Consider the following 19,803-nt stretch of genomic DNA (forward strand, 5'->3'; position numbering starts at 1 on the left):
ATCCAAGGTGTGGTTCTTGTTCATGACCTTGTTAACGTTGAATGCGACCAAAGGAGCGTTTAGAAGGAAAGCAAGCCATTGTCCACTGAGTAGGAAGAAGAGCGTGAGGACTGCGTGCGCTGCCATTTCCGGCAAGATGAACTGCCAAATTCCAAGCCAAGATAGAATGAGTGCTGGGGGTGTAAGTAAGGATGCAGGAGGTAAAGACGGGGGGAGAGGGGTTGGGCTTACCTGGTTGAGTTTGTTGCAAAGGTCGATTGGGTTGATGTAGTCGCATTCGAGATCGGAGAACATAATGATCTGTTGGGTGAAAGCAACGCCGTTGTGGTATGAGCAAGATGTGGAGACGGTGTATTGCGCGCATGGATGCAAGCGATGGGTTTGGGATGGAAGAAAGAATGGATGTTGGTTAGCAATGTGCTGAAAGACGAATCGCTGTGGCTGCAGAGGCTGGAACTACGTACAAAGAAAACCATGGTGAAAAGAAGGACCGCCGAAAGCAGGACCGACAGGAGGAAGAGCCAACCTGTTGTTCGACATTGTCATCGTGTGCGCGTTGGGTATGGGTGAGACAGATTGATTGAGAGCAGCCGAGTCCGTCGTAGGCAGGTGAACGGACAGAGTGGTACGAGGGTTCAGATGTGAACAAGAGGAAAGACAAGGAGTAGTGTCAGTAGGCGGTCCTAGCCGGATTTTGCAAGCCGACGTCTTTGGAAAGGCGTAGGAAGCTCATCGGACGAGCAAACAGCGTACCTTCTCCCGACATCTTGGCAAGTAATCGAGGATCAAAGTGGGGGAAGCGGGTTTGTATTTCGTGTTACGAGGAGGAGAGCAGCCGGAAGTCGCGATTGAAACCAATTGCTATCGCGAGTCTCGTGCAGATGCTGGCAATGTTCGACGGTAAAGAGGTTGCGTGTGTTGCGATAGGCGATGTTGGTGTGGAAGGAAGAAGAAAGCGAGATGGTGGATATTCGCCGTTCCGTGCGCTGAGTGTCACAATGGCAGAGAGAGAGAGAGAGAGAGAGAGCGGCCTATCAAATGTGGAGAATTCACGCGAGAAAGGGTGACTGCGATACGCTGCTTCTGTTGCCCATACGTGTGAGATCCAAATGCAGCCATGTTCTTTTTGCTTGAATTCTTCTTCCGACCCAACCTTGGTCCATTCGCTTCTCACATCCAACACTGGCTTGAGAGGCGACCATGTACCTATCTCACCGAGACAGTAGGACCAGCGACGCACACAAAAAATAGCCATGGTCAGGCTGACTTCAGAACCAGCCGCCGCGTGATGATGCTTCCTAGCAGAAGAAGGCAAGTTCGTGTGGGTGTTGGATAGGACGGTGATCGATTTCGAGCGATTTCTGTTCTGTCAGATCCTTGGAAACCTACATTACGCGCCCGAAAAATAATATTAATCCATTCGCCCGCAGCAAAAAATAAAATAAAAAATGTGTCGTCTGGCTGCAACTTTTCTTTTCTTTTCTCCTCCTGATCCAGAGCGTTGAGAAAGAGTGCTTGGCCAGCTTCTCTTCCTTCCTTGTTCTCCTCATCGATCCTATTCCCCCATATACCCGTTCTGAATCTTGCTTTCAGAACACTCGATCCCCCCCCACACAATATCATCGTACGTTCCACAACAACCCTTCTTTGGACCTTTCGATTGCCTTTGCGGCGGGCTCGCTCTTTCTCTTTCTCGCGCCTCCCCCACTTTACAATGATGACAAAAACTAGATGACGAGTCTTAGGGTCCCAGTATAAACGGGAGGCACGTTGTAGCACGTCGGTGTGAAGACGCCTGTGGGATCTCAATGCTTATAACCCTAGGCTACCTACTCCTGAAACATCCTCAACCTCACGCCCTCGTCGCCTCTTGAATCCCTTTCCAAACAAGAAGCGCATCAGCTTGACTGACTCTCTCTTTCCTTCTCTCTGGTCACTTTGGTGCCATTCGTTGTTGTTGCAATAGATGCCACGTCCACCATCAGATGACGCCTACGATTCCGACTCTGGTTCAGAGTTCGAAGCCTCTGATGTCCAACTCGGTCTCGCCGACGGCCCTCTCGAAGGCGACGATGAAGCCAATCCTCTCGTCTCTCGCATCGGCGGTCGAGCTGCTTGGCTTCCCATGAAGTCCAGTCCTACGCAGCAAGTCGCTACCTGCAACTCGTGCAAGCAACAGATGCAGCTCCTCGTTCAGATCTTTGCTCCTCTCGTCGAGTCCGCCTACGACAGGTGTCTCATGGTCTGGGGTTGTGCAAGACCTGCTTGTCAGCGCAAAGATGTCTCTTCGTAAGTCTCATTCATTTCACCTCCCTGGAGCGATCACAGGTGTGTATATGTGCAAGTGTCAAACTTTGGCGGGGCATAGGATTAGTATCAATTTCTTCACTTGACGCCCCTTCGGGCTCTGAAAATAAGTACAACTTTGACAACCGAGCTTTTTAACAATGATGCCCCCCCCACCGTACGCACGCATTGCACACGTTTACATGCACTCGAGATAGCTCCTCTCTCCCGCTGCACTGCTGATGAGAATCAGTTCGACTGACTCTTTCTTCTTCCATCATTGATTGTGTCGCTGCTTATAGATTGCGAGTGATTCGAACGCTCAAGTTCAACCGTCGTTGGGCGGCTAAGCTCGAAAAGCAAAAGGCTAAGCGTCTTGCTCGCGAACAAGCCAAGAAGGAACGCCAGGCTGCAGCCGCTAAGGCCAAGCAGAAGCAGGAGGAGAGGGCCAAGGTCAATCCTTTCGCTGCTTCTGCTGATGCTGGTGGTGCCAATGGCGGTCTAGGTGGAATGCTTTTCGGCGGTGGCGCGGATAATCCATTTGCGACTTCCACTCCTGCACCTGCTGCCGAGTCTACCACCACAGCAGCTGCCTCCGCCGACAATGAAGACGACAACGAAGAAGAGTACTCTGACCACGAAGACTCAGAAGACGAAGACGATCAACTAGCAGAAGAGCTCGCACTCAAATCCGATCTCGAAGCCACACCTTCCAATCCCGAGTCGTCTTGGGTCAAATCTTCCACCAGATACCCACCTCTCTATCTCAACACCATTCCCGAACCCTCTTCTTCCTCCATCTCCAAGAAACTCTCCAAGGAAGAAGCAGCAATGCTCAAATCCGCCTCCGCCTCTGGCACCCTTACCACTTCGGACAATGCTGCCGATGACGCCGACCTCAAAGGCTTTGCCAAAGAGGGTTACGAAAAGATGCTCCTCGACGGCATCGACGATTCCTTTGAGCGATTCCTCAAGCGTGTTGAAGTCGAACCTCGTCAAGCAGTCCGTTACGAATTTGGGGGAGAACCTATTGCGTTCCATGCCAAAGGCAAAGTGTACGATCTTCTCTGGCCTAAAGAACGCAAAGCTAAAGCCGGCGAAGCAGTTCCTGTGACCAAAGGCCAGTTCAAGTCTGGAGAACCTTTAGCTGGAGAACGAGCTTTCACTTCTCGTGCTGTCCCCCCTTGCCCCCAATGTGGAGCGGAGAGGGTGTTTGAAGCTCAACTCATGCCGAATCTTATCAATATGCTCAAGGCGGATAAGATTCAGGCTGTGGATGGCTCCCTAGACATCGATTCTTCCTGTACCCTCGGTGGAGGGGAGGGAGATGAGGAAGCGAAGAGGAAAGCTGCTATCGAGCAAGCACTCGGTCGTCGCCTCCCCTCTGCAAACAACAATGCTGAGGTTAAAGGAAGCTTTGACGCGAGGACGGGCTTGGTTTGGAGCACGGCTTTCGTCTTCACCTGCAAAAACGATTGCTGTGTCCCCGCAAAGGAAGGGCAAGTAGAGAAGGGGGATGAGTGCTGGAGGGAAGAAGTCATTCTGGCTCAGTTTGAGGATGAACAGTAACCTCTATTTCCTCTTCCTCCTCTCTACACTTCATGGTCGCCGCTGCCTCGTTGCTCTACACATCTTTATTGCATCATTTGTACTTGTTCCTATCGCATTTTGTATTTCTATCTTACATCCAATCTATCATTGCATCTTTGCATCTTCCCATCTGAAATCCATGCTTTGCTTGAAACGTTGTAATCACAGTCTCGCACGCACATTCTGCAATGTCCAGGAATCCATAAATGCAGATTGATCATTCCAAGTGAGAAGCGAAGCTAATCAACCACAGTTTCGTCCTCAATCGCCTCCTCATCATCCTCTCTGCGCTCATGACCAGCATACCTCCGCCTGCGCTCACTAAGCGTCAAAGGAACGAACCTAGTCGCCAGGGCAGCGAACAATGCCATTGCTCCTCCAAACCTAAGAACCCAGATTGTTCCTTCTGCTGGGTGACCACTCAACCCTCCACGCCCTTCTCTTCCTTCATCTCGCGCAAGAGCGAAGGCTGTTGTTCCAACACCTACCGTCTTCAACCCAGCAATAGGGTTGCCAAGCACGAGATGGATCCCGTTATGCGAAGAATGAACGGCACTGAAAATGAGCGAAGCAATGATCGCAACAATGAACTGAGGTGCAACGATGGCAAGGTTGTGAATGCCCAAGATGGTTCCTGCTCCTCCTGTTCCTTGATTGTCGTGTGCGTGGTGAGCCGAGTGTAAATCAGAGTGGCGTAACCCATTGATCGAGTCCGCATCATCACTATCAGTCCTCGTAAGCGCACGTGGGAGAGGAGCGCAATCAGCAAGACTCGCCCTGATCCTCTCCCTTGCCACCTGTTCCCCTTTCCCACTCGTCGACCTATACTGACCACTCATCCCCCTCTGCTGTGGAGCATCGATATACTTGAACCCCCTCCTACCCACCGCTGGATCAAACGCAGACTCATTCGGCGAAGTAATCGTCTCCCCATTACTATTCACCACCCCTCCTCCCAGGTGCTCATCTTCATCAACATCAACCCTACTAACGCTCCCTCTCACACTCTGCCTCCCTCTCCTCCACCCTTCCTCCACCGCCCTAGCCCTGATTCGCTCAGGAGACCAATGATCATCCTCAAACTCAAACGGACTCGTTCCATCCTCTGCCTCCCTTACAAACTCTCCTACCATCGCAAAAGGTACCCACGCTGCAATACTCCAGGGAACACCAACCAACGCAATCACAACCGTCGCTTCGTACACCGTAGAAGCCCAGGCTGTACCAACCAGCATCAAGGCTGCAAATGCAATCGAAGCCAAAGTCCAGAATGTGCGGAGGGTTAAACCTTGAGTGAGGCCTCGAGCGATGCGTTTTGCTCGGGAGAGTTTCTCCGAGTATTCCGGATCGTGTTGACGGGAAGAGTGTGGGTGCGATTCGGTGTCGAATAGGATGGGAGGTGTTAGAGGGTCCTCCTCTTCGGTGGAGGAGGGCGAGGTTGGAGAGGGTTTGCGGATGTCGCGGCTTTTCTCCCCCGCAAGAGCAAGGTAGGGAAGTAGAGCAGCAGAGATGAGAGAAACAACAGCAAACATCAACATCGCAAAGGAACCTCTTTCTGCATCTCTATCCGAACTTCCATGTCCTCCATCATCCCCACTCCCTTCCCCCCCTTCCCTGTAGAGCGCTGCAAAGGAAAATGCATCATCGCGATGTCTCCTCTGTCGCTTCAAATCCTTCTCATACTCCGCAATGCGTAAAACATACGTCGTACTATAAAACAAAAACGGAAACCAACCCATAAATGCAAACAACTGAACCAAGCAAATCCTCCTAACCGATCTCGGTAGCCTTTTAATCGCATGCCAAACATCTCGCCCTGTCTCTTTGACTGTTCCCCACACTTCCCCCTCCCACCCTCTTCTCTCCCGCCCCCCTATTGAAAACCTTGCATCTGCCGGAGTTTCAGCTATAGCAGAAATAGTAACACTAACACAGCTGATCATCGCCAACAAACTAATCATCGCGAACCGTCTGAACTGTCCTCCACCTAACCACCTTAATCCTTTCCAAGAGGCTAGATCTACCCAACCACAGAAATACCCGACGACGTTACCTGCGTGAGTCATTCTCCCTTGCCAAGCGTTTGCAATCGTTTGCTGCTCGCTGGGGGCTGTATCCAGGATCAGCGCCCTGGACGCGGCCTGGAGACCATTCAGCGCGAAATCGAGAATCCAGAATGCGAGCACCGAAATAGCTTGCGTGGTGGAGTGTACGAGTTGGTGCCTGTGTGGGTCCCAATTCGCTAGCCCGCCGCCATATAAGTCGACAAGTACTGTGGAGATGGGTACAGAGTAAGCAAGCGTAAGGGTGGAGATTGTGAGAAGCGCAGCGGAAATGATCATATACTTCCTCCTTCGAAAACTCGAAGTCGAATGATCCGAAAGCGACCCCACCACAGGTTGAGCTATCAACCCACTCAATGGCCCCGCCAACCAGACCAAGCTTGTACTTTGTTCGCTAAGCCCAAGCGAAAGAAGATATGGAGTACCATAAGCAAGTTCCAGTGTCCATGCCAGCTGTGCACCCGCCAAGCTCAGCGTTAGAATGATCAACCCTAACCTGCTCAACCTCGGCTGGTGCAGAGCAGCAAATGCATCTCCATTCAATCCCTCTTCGCCTTCAGGCAACCTAACCCGTCGGTAGAGACTAAAGATCTGTCGTGAGCCAATCCAGTTCGTCGCACTCCTAACCTCATCCCGTATACCATCCGTGAATGTGCGTGGAGAGTTGGCCTGTGCTTCTGCTGCCTGAACGACTTCTCGTAGCCGTGCATTGCGAGCATCTTCCGATTCAGTTTGCCAGAGATGAAAGCCATTGCGACGACGTTGGTCGTGCGGGGAAGCACCTTTGAGTGTGGAGCTTGGCTGGATGAGGTGGGAGAGGGCAGGGTTGTGAGAGGATTTGAGGAGGTCATCGAGACTTGCAGGTGCTTCGGGGGTTTGTATGCGGATTTCCGATGAGGTTGGTTGGAGGGTGGACTGTGAGCTACTGCCCGGCTCGTCGGGAGGGGAGAGGGTTCGTGAGCTCATGATTGGTAGAGGTGGTGCTGCTTGTACGCGTCAGGAAGCAAGTGCACTGGTTCGTGCTGCGGTCGATAAAGGAGTATCAGAGTGAGGTAGTAGATTAGGGTAAGATCATAGCTGTTGGGTAGATAGGGAGAGATAGGAGCGTGAGAGAGAGCAGCGTGGAAGAGGGGAAAGGCCGTCCAGATGAGGTGAGAGGGGTTGGAATGCGAGTGTCCTTGAATCGATCAGCGTCTCGAGAAGTAGGTCCTTTGGTGACTGACGAGAACCGGTGTTGGTGGATGTCGAGCTAGCTGAACGAGTTGAGCCGTGAGATGCTGTTGTTTGGTGATGCTTGCTTGTTAAGTGATGGTGGAAGGAAGGATAGGTTCCTCCACCCTTCACCGCATAGGGCGCACAGACGTTTCTGGATAGTGAAAGCATGTGAGCCCTAGTTCGATCTCACACTTTCGCCACCTTCGCTCATTCGGATATTCACCATGACTGTCGCAACAGGCGTCAGCATATCGGCTGCACGATACCGAAGGAGGAGAAGATAGTTTCCCCGTTACCTTTCAGCCGTAGCACACCTCTCTATCGTACACACATACACAGAGTGCTGAGAGACACACATATATACTGTTCATCATCTTGTACTTAGTTCTTACATATTGTTGCAATCGATACTTGGTGATCAACGCTATTTGCCGCGCGCCCTCACAAGCCCTACAACATGGATGAAGCGATTTCTGAGGCTTTTGAATCGGTTAAACGTATCACAGACGTCACTGTGTATGCCATTTTCAGACTCAGCTTTTGTTAGACCGGCTTCTTCTTTGGCTGAAAAATTCAAAATCTTCGGCATTCGGCCAATTTGCAGCCTACAGGGACTCGAACTTTCTTCCTGACCCAACCCTCACGCTCCCCTCTTCTCCCTCCATTTAACACCAGCACTCGTCTATACCTAGTCCTCACACACTCACACACCAGGCCACTGTACTGCGCGGCAATCAGCTGCTTGGCCCATCATGGACGACTACGACGAGTTCGGAAACTACATCGGGCCCCTCTCCGACTCTGAGCTTGGATCCGAAGATGACTATACCCAAGACCCTGAAGATGCTGCGCAACAACACCCTTCCCAATCCGCACCTCTCGAAGGATACGGCGATGATGCTGACGCAGCAGCCGACGACGGAGAACGTATCGCAAACATGGAATTGGACGAAGAGGGCAACATCATCCCCAACCACGCATTGATACGCGTCGATGAAGGACCCTCCAACGCCGTCGTTCTCCACGAAGACAAGCAGTACTACCCCTCCGCATCCGAAATCTATGGCGAAGAAGTAGAGACAATGGTTCAGGAGGAAGACGCACAGCCGCTATCCGTTCCCATTGTCGAACCGGTCAGAATTCGAAAATTCGCGGTAGAAGAAGAAGGGTTACCCGAAACACGGTTCGATCGTAGTTTCCTGTCCAGTCTCATGAACTTCCCAGACATGGTCCGGAATGTTGCGGTGGTGGGACACTTGCATCACGGTAAAACAAGTCTACTGGACACACTGGTATACGAAACACACAAGATGGAACACGATGTAGACACGCATCTCCGTTACACCGATTCGCATAACCTCGAACGAGATCGTGGCATCTCGATCAAATCTGCTCCCCTCTCACTTGTGTTGGAGGGAACAAGGAGAAAGTCGTATTTGCTCAACATGATCGATACTCCAGGACATACTAACTTTCTGGACGAAGTAGCTTCTGCATGTCGCCTAGCTGACGGAGTCATCCTTGTCGTAGACATTGTCGAAGGTGTGATGTGTAACACTGTCCAAATCATTCGCCACTGCATCCGCCAAAGCCTACCTATCGTTTTGGTGCTTAACAAGATCGATCGCCTCATCCTCGAACTCCGTCTGCCGCCAACCGAAGCATACTACAAGATCCGACACGCCATACAGGAAGTCAACAACTGCATTGCCTCGTTCGACTCCGACCCTTCCCTCCAGCTCGGGCCTGAACGCGGGAGCGTCGCATTTGCGAGCACGCAGATGGGCTATTGCTTCACACTACGCAGCTTCGCTAAGCTGTATGCGGAAACGTATAACGCTGGGGTAGATGTCGATGCCTTTGCGCAACGACTTTGGGGGAATATTTACTACAATGCCGAATCAAGGAACTTTTCGAGGAAAGCGCAGAATGCGGAAAGTAAAAGATCTTTTGTTCATTTTGTGCTCGAGCCGTTGTACAAGATCTATAGCGCAGTGCTGTCGAGTGATATGGATACGCTGAAGAGAACGTTGGCGGGGCTGGGGATACATTTGAAACCAGCGGTGTATAAGGCGGATGTTCGACCGCTACTTAAGATCGTATTGAACCAGTTCTTTGGTCCAAGTCAAGGATTGGTTGATCTAGTCGTCGACCACATCCCTTCACCCCGAGAGGCAGCCAAGACGAGGTTGGAGAAGAGCTACACAGGACCGAAAGAAGGTGCGATCTATGATTCTATGCTGGCATGCGATGCTGATGGGCCGCTTGTAGTTCAAGTGACGAAGCTTTACCAAACCATTGATGCGCAAGAGTTCCGCGCCTTTGGTCGTATTATGTCTGGAACCGCAAGACCAGACATGAAGGTTAAAGTACTGGGCGAAGGATTCTCTCAAGACGACGAAGAAGAAATGTCGCTCTGCACCATCACTTGCACTTCTATCTCCGAAACTCGCTACACTATCGCCACAACCGGCGTCCCTGCTGGCTCATGGGTCCTACTCTCCGGCGTTGACACCTCCCTAACCAAAACCGGAACCATCTACCCCGCTTCTCTCCCCACCTCAGACCTCCACATCTTCGCTCCGGTCGAACACGTCACTCAGTCAGTGCTAAAAGTTTCCGTTGAAGCACTCAACCCTTCCGAACTTCCCAAAATGTTGGAAGGGTTGAGGAAGGTGAACAAGAGTTATCCTTTGGCGGTGACGAAAGTGGAAGAGTCGGGGGAACATGTTGTGATGGGAACGGGGGAGTTATATTTGGATTGTGTTTTGCATGATTTGAGGGTGTTGTTTGCCGAGATTGAGGTACGGGTTAGTGATCCTGTGGTTAGGTTCTGTGAAACGGTTGTGGAGACTAGTGCTGTAAAGTGTTATGCTTCTACACCGAACAAGCGGAACAAGATCACTATCATCGCAGAGCCACTTGAGAAAGGGTTAGCGGAGGATATAGAAGCGGGGGTGGTGGATATAAAGATGCCGCCTAAGGTTTTGGGGAAGATTCTACAAGAGAAATATGGCTGGGATTTATTGGCGAGTCGAAGCGTATGGGCTTTTGGTCCCGATGCAAATGGTGCTAATGTTTTAGTGGATGATACGCTCCCCTCCGAGGTAGACAAGAAGTTGTTATACATGGTAAAGGAGAGCATAATCCAAGGCTTTCAATGGGCCACACGCGAAGGTCCACTCTGCGATGAACCTATCCGAAACGTCAAATTCCGCATCCTCGACGCCCAACTCTCCCCCGACCCTATCCACCGAGGAGGAGGTCAAATGATCCCCACCTCGCGTCGCGCCTGCTATTCCGCTTTCCTACTCGCAACACCGCGATTAATGGAACCCATATTCGAAGTGGAAGTTGAAACTCCCGCTTTCCATATCGCTGCTATCTACACCCTCCTTGCTAAAAGACGAGGACATGTGGTGAAGGACACACCGAAGCCAGGATCGACGCTATACACGGTTAAGGCGTTTGTCCCGGTGATAGATGCAAATGGATTCGAAACGGATTTACGGATCGCAACTCAGGGTGCGGCGTTTTGTATGATGATTTTCAGCCATTGGAGTATCGTCCCAGGTAACCCAACCGATGCAGGGGTGAAGTTGAGACCGTTGGAGCCAGCTCCACCACTGGGATTGGCGAAAGATTTTACGTTAAAGACGAGAAGGAGGAAGGGGTTGACGGATAATGTTGCGGTGGCAAGTTACCTGGATGCTGAGATGACTGTTGCGTTGGCTCACGCTGGGATCGAGATGTAGTTGTGACCACTCATTCTCATCGTTATCCAGTTGCACTATCTGGTTGCGAGAGCTTTGCGAGCTGAAGTCTGAGTGGTGAGGATAAGAGTGTGAAACAGAAGCGTCTATTCAGAAGCGACTCTTCACATGCACCGGAGTTGTGGACGAAATATTGCAATCGCAGCAAAACACAGGTGAACCACACCAGAATTCAGCGCGCAACTCTCTCACATTCGACGGTCAAGCGACACACCTCCTTCCGAACTGGTCGGAATTCCGGTTTTTGCACACACCAAGCGGGGGACCACAGTCAAAGTTTTGCCCGCTTCTGATGAGGACGTGATTGCGTTTGTTGATAAGAGCGAGATTAGAGCAAGAACAAGGATTACATCGAATGAGATGCTGCCGGTGTTGAAGTAGCGCAACGTTTGTCGCTTGACCGCATCGTGTTCTAGATTCGCGGGTTCGATCTGTTTAGGGCTGAGCATTCTTGTTCTCCTCGAGCGGCAAAAGCAGGTTATGTTTCAAGAGCAGTTCCTCCAACTCTCCCGATTGGTGCACTGCAATACCGCCATCAGAGCAAAAGTGATAAAGTCAGCAATCCCTCTCTCTTTTACCGTTCCTGATACTGTTCGGTCTCTACTTACTGTTGATAAGGATATCACATCCACCCACGAACTCTCCATCGACATAAACCTGAGGGATAGTAGGCCAATCACTGTACTCCTTGATTCCTTCCCTTAACTCCTGGTCTTCCAGACAGTTGAATGTTTTGAGCAGGTCGGGCTTTACACCTTGGACTTGCACAACTTGGATTACTGCTCGGGAGAAGCCGCACATGGGGGTTTCCGGTGTACCTTTCATGAAGATTACGAGAGGGTTGGATTTGACTGCCGAGTCGATTTTCGAGCGAGCTTCGGTGGAAAGGAGACGGGAGAAGGTGGTGTAGATCGGAGTGATGTTGCGGAGGGTGGGCGTGGACATGATTGATGTTCTGGCTGGTGCCGATCGCTGTCGATGATAGCAAGTCGGAGTTAGGAGAGAGTCCGTGTGAGTGAAGACGAGCGGATAGCCAACCAACCTCAGATCACAGCGATGAAAGCTGGGACCAAGACACGATGTTCTTGCCAGGGAAGAGGGAGACGGGACTTACGAGAAGACCATAACTCTGTCTGAAAAATGTCGTCATCTTGCAAACCAAAGTATGCTACGAAGTCAATGATAATGGTGATGGTGTTAGGAACTCAAAGTGCAAAGATGTCACGCTCTTTGGCAGCACAAAATCGAGGTGGAGGCCTCTGAACGATTCTCACCGAACCTTTCCTCCCAAGCTCAGCACAATCTCCCGATCGCGCAAATTACTAATCAATCAAGTCCTCACAACTAAAGTCGGTTGTGTGCGTGTTCGTCGCCACGATCAATTCTTTGCACTCACATCATCTCAATCTCACTCCAAACAACAACTTGACAGTCAGACCAGCCAAATATGCTTGCGGGAACTAGAAAACAACTTTGATTCGACAACGGAACAACAAGAGCTTTTTTGGGGGGTTTTATAGGGAATGTAGATAACAAACTCGGGAGCATGGAAATCGGTTCTGGTCAAAGTAAATAGCAACGGAAAGCACCGAAGAAGAGAGACCTTTTGGAGTGATCACGTCAAAGACGCGAAACACAGTACAGCACAAGCATAAGAAGAAGGTATGCTTCAGGCAACAAGAGCCCTCGCATCGTCCCTCTCCTTCTCAGCCAATTCGCAACGTCGTTTCCACGATTCGACCTCACCCGTTAGGGCTTCGATCTTCTCATGAAGCAGACGAAGTTCCTCTGCCTTCCGATGACGAGATCGACGAGCAGCCAAAGTGTTGCTTAGACGCTTGGCAACGCGGGGATCTTTTTCGCGACGAATGGCGGCTTCTTCTTCAGCGAACTCGTCCACATCGGTTGCGTTGGTATCGCGACGAGAGGTGGCAGAGACGGCGTAGTAGGTACGCTTTTGAATGGGAGCGTCGAGGGGGAGGAGTTCGGTGGTGTCGAGTCGACGTTTGGTACCACGCGAGGTGGAGTCGGTCTTGGTGGAAGACGACGACGACGAAGAAGTCCTGCGGTCCATAGCGGCGGCCGAACTCGATTTCGACTCATCCGCGGTGGCAACCGGCGTGGAAGCGGGAGCAGGAGCAAGAGTCGGAGGAGCCGAGGAAGTGGTGAAGGCCAGGGGCGAAGCAGTCAGTGCCGGTGCTGAAGTAGCGCTGGTGGTGGTGGGAACAGCAACGCTGGCAGTAGCAGCCGCCGAGTTGGAGAGGGCAGCACTGCTCAAAGCACGCAGCAGAGTGATAGCGGGATCCTCAGTCGAGGAGGCAGCGCTGCTACCTGCACCAGGCTTGCTGAGCTTGCTGAAAGCCATCTCAACAGGCAGCTTGGCAGCCTTAGCGGGATTGTGAGCGCTGGCGGTCTCGGGGAAGAGGCTGAAATCAGAGCCCATCTCGGGGGCACCAAAGTCACCAACAGTGTTGGAGGCGCCAAAGTCGTTGTTTGAGAGCTCCAGCGGGCTCACGTTGGACGAGGCGTAACCATCCATAGGAGGGAAAAGAGGAGCGCCGGCAATACCGGGCACTCCGAGATCATCCTCGTAGCTATCCAAAGGCAGCAGCGGGCTAGGGCCGCACGAGTCGATCTCGAAAGACATCGAGTCAGTCAAGGCAGGCGAAGGATCGGTCCACTCTGGTGAAGAGAGAAAGTCCTCGGCAGCCTGGGCCTGGAATCCGTGTCCGATCCACGAAGGGTCGTCAGCAGACATGGGGTTAAGACCGAAAGCGGCGGCGTTGAAACCACTGGCTAGGTCGGTCTTGACCGAGTCCGTGTAACGCGAAGCCTCGAAAGGCAGCGTTGCAGCTGCCGCAGCAGTGTTAGCAGGCATCGTAGCGTTGAGCTGAGCGATGAGCTGTTGATAGTATTGGATCTGTTCTAGACGCTGGGTCTGTTGAGCCGAGGTGATGTTGGTCACGTTGGCTGGGGTAGAGGCAGCAGCGGGAGTAGAAGACAGAGTGTTACAACGACCAGCGGTAGCAGCCAAAGCAGAGGCGACAGCAGCAGGAGTAATGCTGGGGACTAGAGCAAAGGTAGGTTGCTGAGGAGACGAGGTGGAGGCCGAGCTGTTAGTAGTAGCAGCGGCTTGGGAGGACGAGGAAGGACGGATGGCGGCCAAAGTAGACTGGAGGTGCCGAAGAAGATTGGCTTGCGCAGACGGAGACGAAGGGTTCGAGATGGCGGCTTCGAGGTGAGCTCGCAAAGAGATGGGTTTACTCGATGTAGTAGTAGTGTTCTTCAAAAAGGGTTGCGATTGGGTAGACGCGTTATCGTTGGTCGGGGGGTTGACACCTGTCAAAAAGGGTGTTTTGGCACTGTTCGAGTGACTGTCGGGGAGCTTGTGTTGTGCTTGAGGAATGTTGTTGGCCGAGGCGAGGCTTGCGCTGGAGGTAAGAGGCAACCATGATGGCAGATTATAAGACAGCTTGTTGGGAGCTGTCGGAGAGATTTGGGTACGGTTGGTCAGAGGAGACAACGTAGAAATCAACCCGGAAGGGAGATTTGTCGGCGAAATGTTGGTGGTGGAAGGGAAAGAGGGGTTGGGCAACGATGAGGTTATCGAGTCAGTCCTTTCTTCGTTGTGTAACGAGGAAAAAACACGAGAGTCTAGACGGGAATACCGTTTAGAAGAGCATGGTGGGCCAGCTACGTGGTCAGTGGTGAGAAAGCAGCTGTAAGATATAGTGGTACCGCTCGAGGCGATAGAGAGAGTTCAGCAGAGGTGAAAGGCTAAAGACGGAAATCAATAGCGTTGTTGTGTGTGGAATGATTTCCGTTGAGAGGCAAGTCTTCGATGAAGAAGTGATGAAGAGATTAGAATGAGGGATGATTGGTTTGGAATGGATATGGGAAGGGAGAGATGCGCGGGATGACGTGGGAAGAAGGATGCTTCTTCTTATAAGGGAAAGGGTAGCAGCAGGCGATAGAGGAGCAGAAAACGACGACGAGAGGGGACTGCAAACAGGGCGGGAGAGCAGTATCGGAAGCCTCCTGTTGATGGTCAAAAAGGTTCAGGAAGAGACAGCTGTTGTGCCTACAACCTCGGTTTTGCTGTCAAGATCAACGGGGGGGGATCGCCTTGAGAATGAGGAAGCAAAGACTGGTACAGTGCCGAAGGAACGAAGGAAAGAAAGGATGGAAAAGACAGGGAAACTGCCTCAGAACAATCAGCAAAAAAGGGGCCTAAATTGGCGGCTCTGCCTAGGTTGGCGGCAGCAGCGACCGTGAGAGACACACACAGCAGACACTGGTCAAGAGCATCTCTCGGTCGAAACTCGACTTGCATTTCGCCTTTTATTCGTAAAACCTTTTCTTTTTTTTTTTTTTTTTTTTTTTTTTTTCGTCTCATTGCACTACTCATGTTGGCATGGTTCACGACAACGGCCCACACACACTATCTTTGGTTCGTGTCACAATCATGATGCTGCCACTATCCGGTCGCTACTAGAACGACAAGGACCTCAAAAGTGATGAGGTTTCAAGCCGAGCAGGAAGCAAGGCACGGGCGATGTTGCCGGTGCAAGAAGGAGTACCCAAGTGACAGGCAAGTGCAGGGGTGAAAGCCAGCTTTTCCTGTTGGTTGCTGAGCGTCAATTTTAATCTGCAAACAAGTTTCAATAACAAGTCAGGCGTGCGATCCATTGCAGATGGTGTTAGTGGTGATGAATGCCACGCCGCTCCACGGATCACACACGTCGACTTTGCGTCGCGTTTGTGTCGAGCACTGCACGGTGCCGCCAAGCAAAACCCCGCCCATGTTTTAAAGCTTCTGAAGAAGGTCGAGTCATCCACTCTCTCACTCACACTCGATGTTGCTGTATGATCATGTGTTCGATGCCGTTGCCATCATTGCGAATCGACCGATCCGTCACGATTCCTTCCACGTCACCATTGTCGTTGCGGATGTTCTACATTGTATGAGCTGCTAAGGCTGTGAGTTGGTGTCACAGACATACAAAAGAGATCTCTCTCTAAACCAAGACTGATAAGAGCGTGGCAAGGGAGACGAGAAACGCTCCGGGAAACGGACCGAGCGTGTGCTTGTGTGCCTGAACATCAGAACAGCATGTGGCAGATGCACAGTTACACGCCAAAAATGGAAGAGAAAAAAAAAAAAAAAAAAAAAAAAAAAAAAAAAAAAAAAAAAAAAAAAAAAAAAAAAAAAGGATGACTCGACCTTCGACCTTGGTCGCATGCGCCTTACTTTTCGGTTCCGACTCGTCTCGCTCTCTCGAAGCTTTTCATCGACTTCTCTTGTATCAACTCGCTCGTCGTATGGTGAGCAAGGAGCAACAACCTCTGCCGTGGACACAAGTGCACGTACCAAGCGAATAACACATGGAAAAACGAACAAACCGTTCACCAGTGCACCGTTATCTCGCTCCTTCGTTATCTGTCACTCTGCATTTCCGACCCCATCGACGGTCGAACTTGGCATCGCACAACGAGGATGTGGAATAGAGTTTGATTGGTAGAGAGATGGGAATTGACCGCACAAAGCGCCGCTTAGAACGGTGATTTTATAACAAAGGCGACCAATCACGGCTGGTTTGCAGCGAAGGGGCGATAGGGGTGATAGTGATTGGCTGCCCCGCTTTGATTGCGAAAAGTGATGGGTTGATTGCGTGACTGCCCCGCCCCGTCTACCGTTCAACCAGAACCTGCTTTCGAAGATGGTTCGGTTCTGACTGCGATTTCTCCGCGTTGTTAGACCGCACCCACTTTGACCGACTCAATTTCAACTGCACAAGGCAATGGTGAGGCTTCTTCTCGACAGCTGTCAAACTCGACCTCGTGCATGACCTTCTGAAGCTTCCGATAGATGGCTCTCCTCTCCTTGAATCAAAGTCGTACGAGCCTCAAACAGCACAATTCCATACAGCAATAGGTGAGACGTCAGTCAACTTGGCACGTACAATTCGTGAGAGTGCAAATAGGTACATGACCAGGGCTTCAGTCTGGGCACGAGGCACGCTACTATCACCTCTTCCCAACGCCGACGATCGTCATCTGGTCTGACAAAGTGGGCTTCCTCCATGTGCACAGCCTCAATTTGCAACGTTTGCTTGCACGGATTACCACAGATTAGCCTGTGCTTCAGCAACCAAATCAACCTTGCCGTAACCCGCAGCGTCGGTCGCCTCTGCAACTTCAGCCCATACTCCCTTCTCAGGGTGTCCCTTTGGCTTTATGAATCGTGTGATTCCGTGATAGACTCCGTTGCTGGCCGGAATGTCCTGCAAGATGACGCTTACGTTCTGCACTACCACCCTCGTCTGCAGCGGACCCTTGTTTCCCGGCACAAGATAGTACCTGTAAACATCAACATCCACCTGTTCCAACTCTCCCTTCTTCCCATGAATGGCAGGCAGGACCGAGTCGAAAGTATAACTCGTCTTGTTCGCCCCACCCTCGACCGAAAAAGTGGGCTTCACCTTCTTCTGCCCGCCAACGTGGTGTACAAAGTCAGCATAGACGATATCGTGGGGGAGAGAGTGCAACATAAACACCTTCTCAAGCAAGTGATAACCCCATGGCGAGAAGAGGTAGGCGCGGAGAGCGAAGGGGAGGCGGGACCAAGCTAAGTTCGTGGGGACAAACACAGTCTCAGCTGCGACTCCGGAGAAGTGGTCTCCATCGCTACCGTTCTTGCCTTGGTGGTGCCAAGCTTGGAAGTGCTTCCCACCCTCGTGTCCGTGGTGCTCGTGGTGATGGTAGTCAGGTCCGTAGCTGAGGTATTTAGCCGCATGGACCTTCTGCAGACCCGAAGTGGTGGTGCTGAACGTTGTCTGACCGTAAAAGAGACTCTGCAGGACATCAGGTGGCAGAATCAAGGGGTATTTAATTCCCTGAACCAGTCCATTCTTGGTCTTGATATCAGGCTTGACCACTCGAGAGTAAAAGTTCAAGTAGACCGCAGGCAAAGGAAGAAGCGATTTACCAATACGAACACGCCAATCAGTCCCAGCGTTGTTAGGATGCGACTTGCCGGTGTTCAACCACGTAGCCACTGACGAGTTATCCGCAATAGCTTTGGCGTCGAGGACATGAGGAGATCGAACGAGATGGTAGAGCGCATGAGCATCGATCAGGTGTTGAATAGCCTCACGTCTGTGCTTTTTCTTCTTCTTCTCATCATCGTCGTCATCGCTGTCACCATCGTGGTGGAAAGAGTGAGCGCCAAACTCTTGCTCGTACTCGGCAATTTGACGTTCCATTCCGGTCCAGGTTTGGATTGAGGCGGGACCGAAGCTCAGGTCGGTGTAAGCTTCTTTCTCCCCATCGTGGTCGCCTCCGTCGCGGTGATGGTGCCAGTTGAGAGGAGCAAAGAGGGTCAAGTCTTCTTTCTTGCGAAGGATGTCTTTCGTTGCATCGGAAGAGTAGTTGAGGATGTGTGCGAGCTGGGAGAACTCAGGGTCCGAGTTGATTAGGTCCCAGATGGTTTGATCTTCAGAGTTGGAGGTGGGCGTGGGATGGGTGAGGGAAGAAAATACGGAGGAGAGGGCGGAGGTGAGCTTGGTGGTGAGACTGAGAAAGCCAGAGGTTGGGGGAGAGTTGAATGTGAGATGCTGTTCAACTTCGATCGCAGGAGCAGCGCTGACGGTGCTAGCGAGGAGGGCGGCGACGAGCGCCGTGGGGGTTACAATCCTCATTATGAACGAGTCCAAGGTGGGAAGGTAATGCTGGAAGGTGGAAGCGGTGAAAAGAGGTGGGAAGGGGAGGGATGGTGCTGGATGATATATGTCTTTCAACTCGAGGCTTAGCAATCCACTGGCGCAGAGAAGCTGTCCAGAAACGCGCAAGAAGCAAGAAGCGCCGGGCCTGACGGAAGCAGTTGACAGGATTGCTGTGAGGTCTCTCTGGATGTGAGCACGAGGTCGACAGAGTCAGCAAGAGTCCTTTGGCGGTCACGATCGTGGGAGATGGCTTCGATTTGTAATCCAGGTGACCGTGCGCTCGCAATTCCTTCATTTGGACAGCTTCACCCGCTTCGTCACACTCGAACACGTTCCTGTTCTAACATGGACCTTGCTCATTCATCGTGGCTTCTTACTCGTCATTCTCAGAAACTGCCTAGCCCCTCCAGGCACACAGCTTATAGCAGCTCAGCTTGGTCAAGGTTGCAACTGCTCGTCTTACGAAGCTTCGCAATCGCAGCAAGAAATGTCATGATGATTGTGGGGTAAAACTAAAAAAAAAAAAAACTCCAAATTTATTTTTTTTTAAAAATGCTTACTTTTCCTCCACTTTTCTGGTGTCAGCATCAAACGGCAGCCGCATCGCGCGCCAAAAAGCTGCCAAAATTAGTGAGAGCGGGAGTTGAAGAGTCACCGGGATAACCAATATGCGAGAGAAGCGAGTAACCGACAGACCGATCCCCTGCATGCATACTAAATTGAGTGGCAACCAATCAGGAGAAGCATATGAAAGGAAAATGCCGAGATACTACAAAGTGGGCATGACTCAAAGGAGAACAACAAGCCATCTCATAAACAGGATGAAGGTATATATACACAACCCTGTAGCAATAGCACACAATAAATCTTAAGGATTACATCTACGACACACTAGTACAAAAGAGCTAGAATGTGGCTTGGACAAGGAGGTGCACAGTATAGCTTCAACTGATTAAGAGTCTGAAACCTCTACCAAAGCAAACCATGGTAGACAACACTGACCCTCAAGCTGGGGCCAGCGAAGCTGCCAAGAGGTCTAAAAGAACCAAGAAGGTGACAATTGTCTGGCAGACACAAACAGCAAACGATGACAATGAGATCGACGATGACCCTGAAGATGAATCAGATGATGATAATGACAGCAAATGATAC

The 19,803-nt window shown here is 51.3% G+C and overlaps 6 protein-coding genes across 6 annotated transcripts; 2 read left to right on the forward strand and 4 right to left on the reverse strand.

Moving 5' to 3' along the window:
• Positions 1-1,966: 1,966 nt before the first annotated feature.
• Positions 1,967-3,855, forward strand: UHO2_03761 (uncharacterized protein; the record flags this gene model as incomplete). Its single annotated transcript, XM_041554367.1, has 2 exons — positions 1,967-2,289; positions 2,589-3,855. The coding sequence occupies 2 exons, from the start codon at positions 1,967-1,969 to the stop codon at positions 3,853-3,855; spliced, it is 1,590 nt and encodes a 529-aa protein (XP_041410301.1).
• A 260-nt stretch (positions 3,856-4,115) lies between these two features.
• Positions 4,116-6,905, reverse strand: UHO2_03762 (uncharacterized protein; the record flags this gene model as incomplete). Its single annotated transcript, XM_041554368.1, has 1 exon — positions 4,116-6,905. The coding sequence occupies one exon, from the start codon at positions 6,903-6,905 to the stop codon at positions 4,116-4,118; it is 2,790 nt and encodes a 929-aa protein (XP_041410302.1).
• Positions 6,906-7,906: 1,001 nt separating this feature from the next.
• On the forward strand, positions 7,907-10,909 carry UHO2_03763 (putative ribosomal elongation factor EF-2; the record flags this gene model as incomplete). Its single annotated transcript, XM_041554369.1, has 1 exon — positions 7,907-10,909. The coding sequence occupies one exon, from the start codon at positions 7,907-7,909 to the stop codon at positions 10,907-10,909; it is 3,003 nt and encodes a 1,000-aa protein (XP_041410303.1).
• Positions 10,910-11,362: 453 nt separating this feature from the next.
• On the reverse strand, positions 11,363-12,077 carry UHO2_03764 (putative GRX5 - glutaredoxin; the record flags this gene model as incomplete). Its single annotated transcript, XM_041554370.1, has 3 exons — positions 11,363-11,448; positions 11,536-11,899; positions 12,042-12,077. The coding sequence occupies 3 exons, from the start codon at positions 12,075-12,077 to the stop codon at positions 11,363-11,365; spliced, it is 486 nt and encodes a 161-aa protein (XP_041410304.1).
• Positions 12,078-12,596: 519 nt separating this feature from the next.
• Positions 12,597-13,805, reverse strand: UHO2_03765 (uncharacterized protein; the record flags this gene model as incomplete). The annotated part of the gene is made up of 1 exon (XM_041554371.1): positions 12,597-13,805. One exon carries the CDS (start codon positions 13,803-13,805, stop codon positions 12,597-12,599), a length of 1,209 nt encoding a protein of 402 aa, XP_041410305.1.
• Positions 13,806-17,049: 3,244 nt separating this feature from the next.
• On the reverse strand, positions 17,050-18,627 carry UHO2_03766 (uncharacterized protein; the record flags this gene model as incomplete). Its single annotated transcript, XM_041554372.1, has 1 exon — positions 17,050-18,627. The coding sequence occupies one exon, from the start codon at positions 18,625-18,627 to the stop codon at positions 17,050-17,052; it is 1,578 nt and encodes a 525-aa protein (XP_041410306.1).
• Between the last annotated feature and the right edge of the window lie 1,176 nt (positions 18,628-19,803).

Source organism: Ustilago hordei (assembly GCF_900519145.1).
Source record: "Ustilago hordei strain Uho2 genome assembly, contig: UHO2_contig_06, whole genome shotgun sequence".
NCBI lineage: Eukaryota > Fungi > Basidiomycota > Ustilaginomycetes > Ustilaginales > Ustilaginaceae > Ustilago > Ustilago hordei.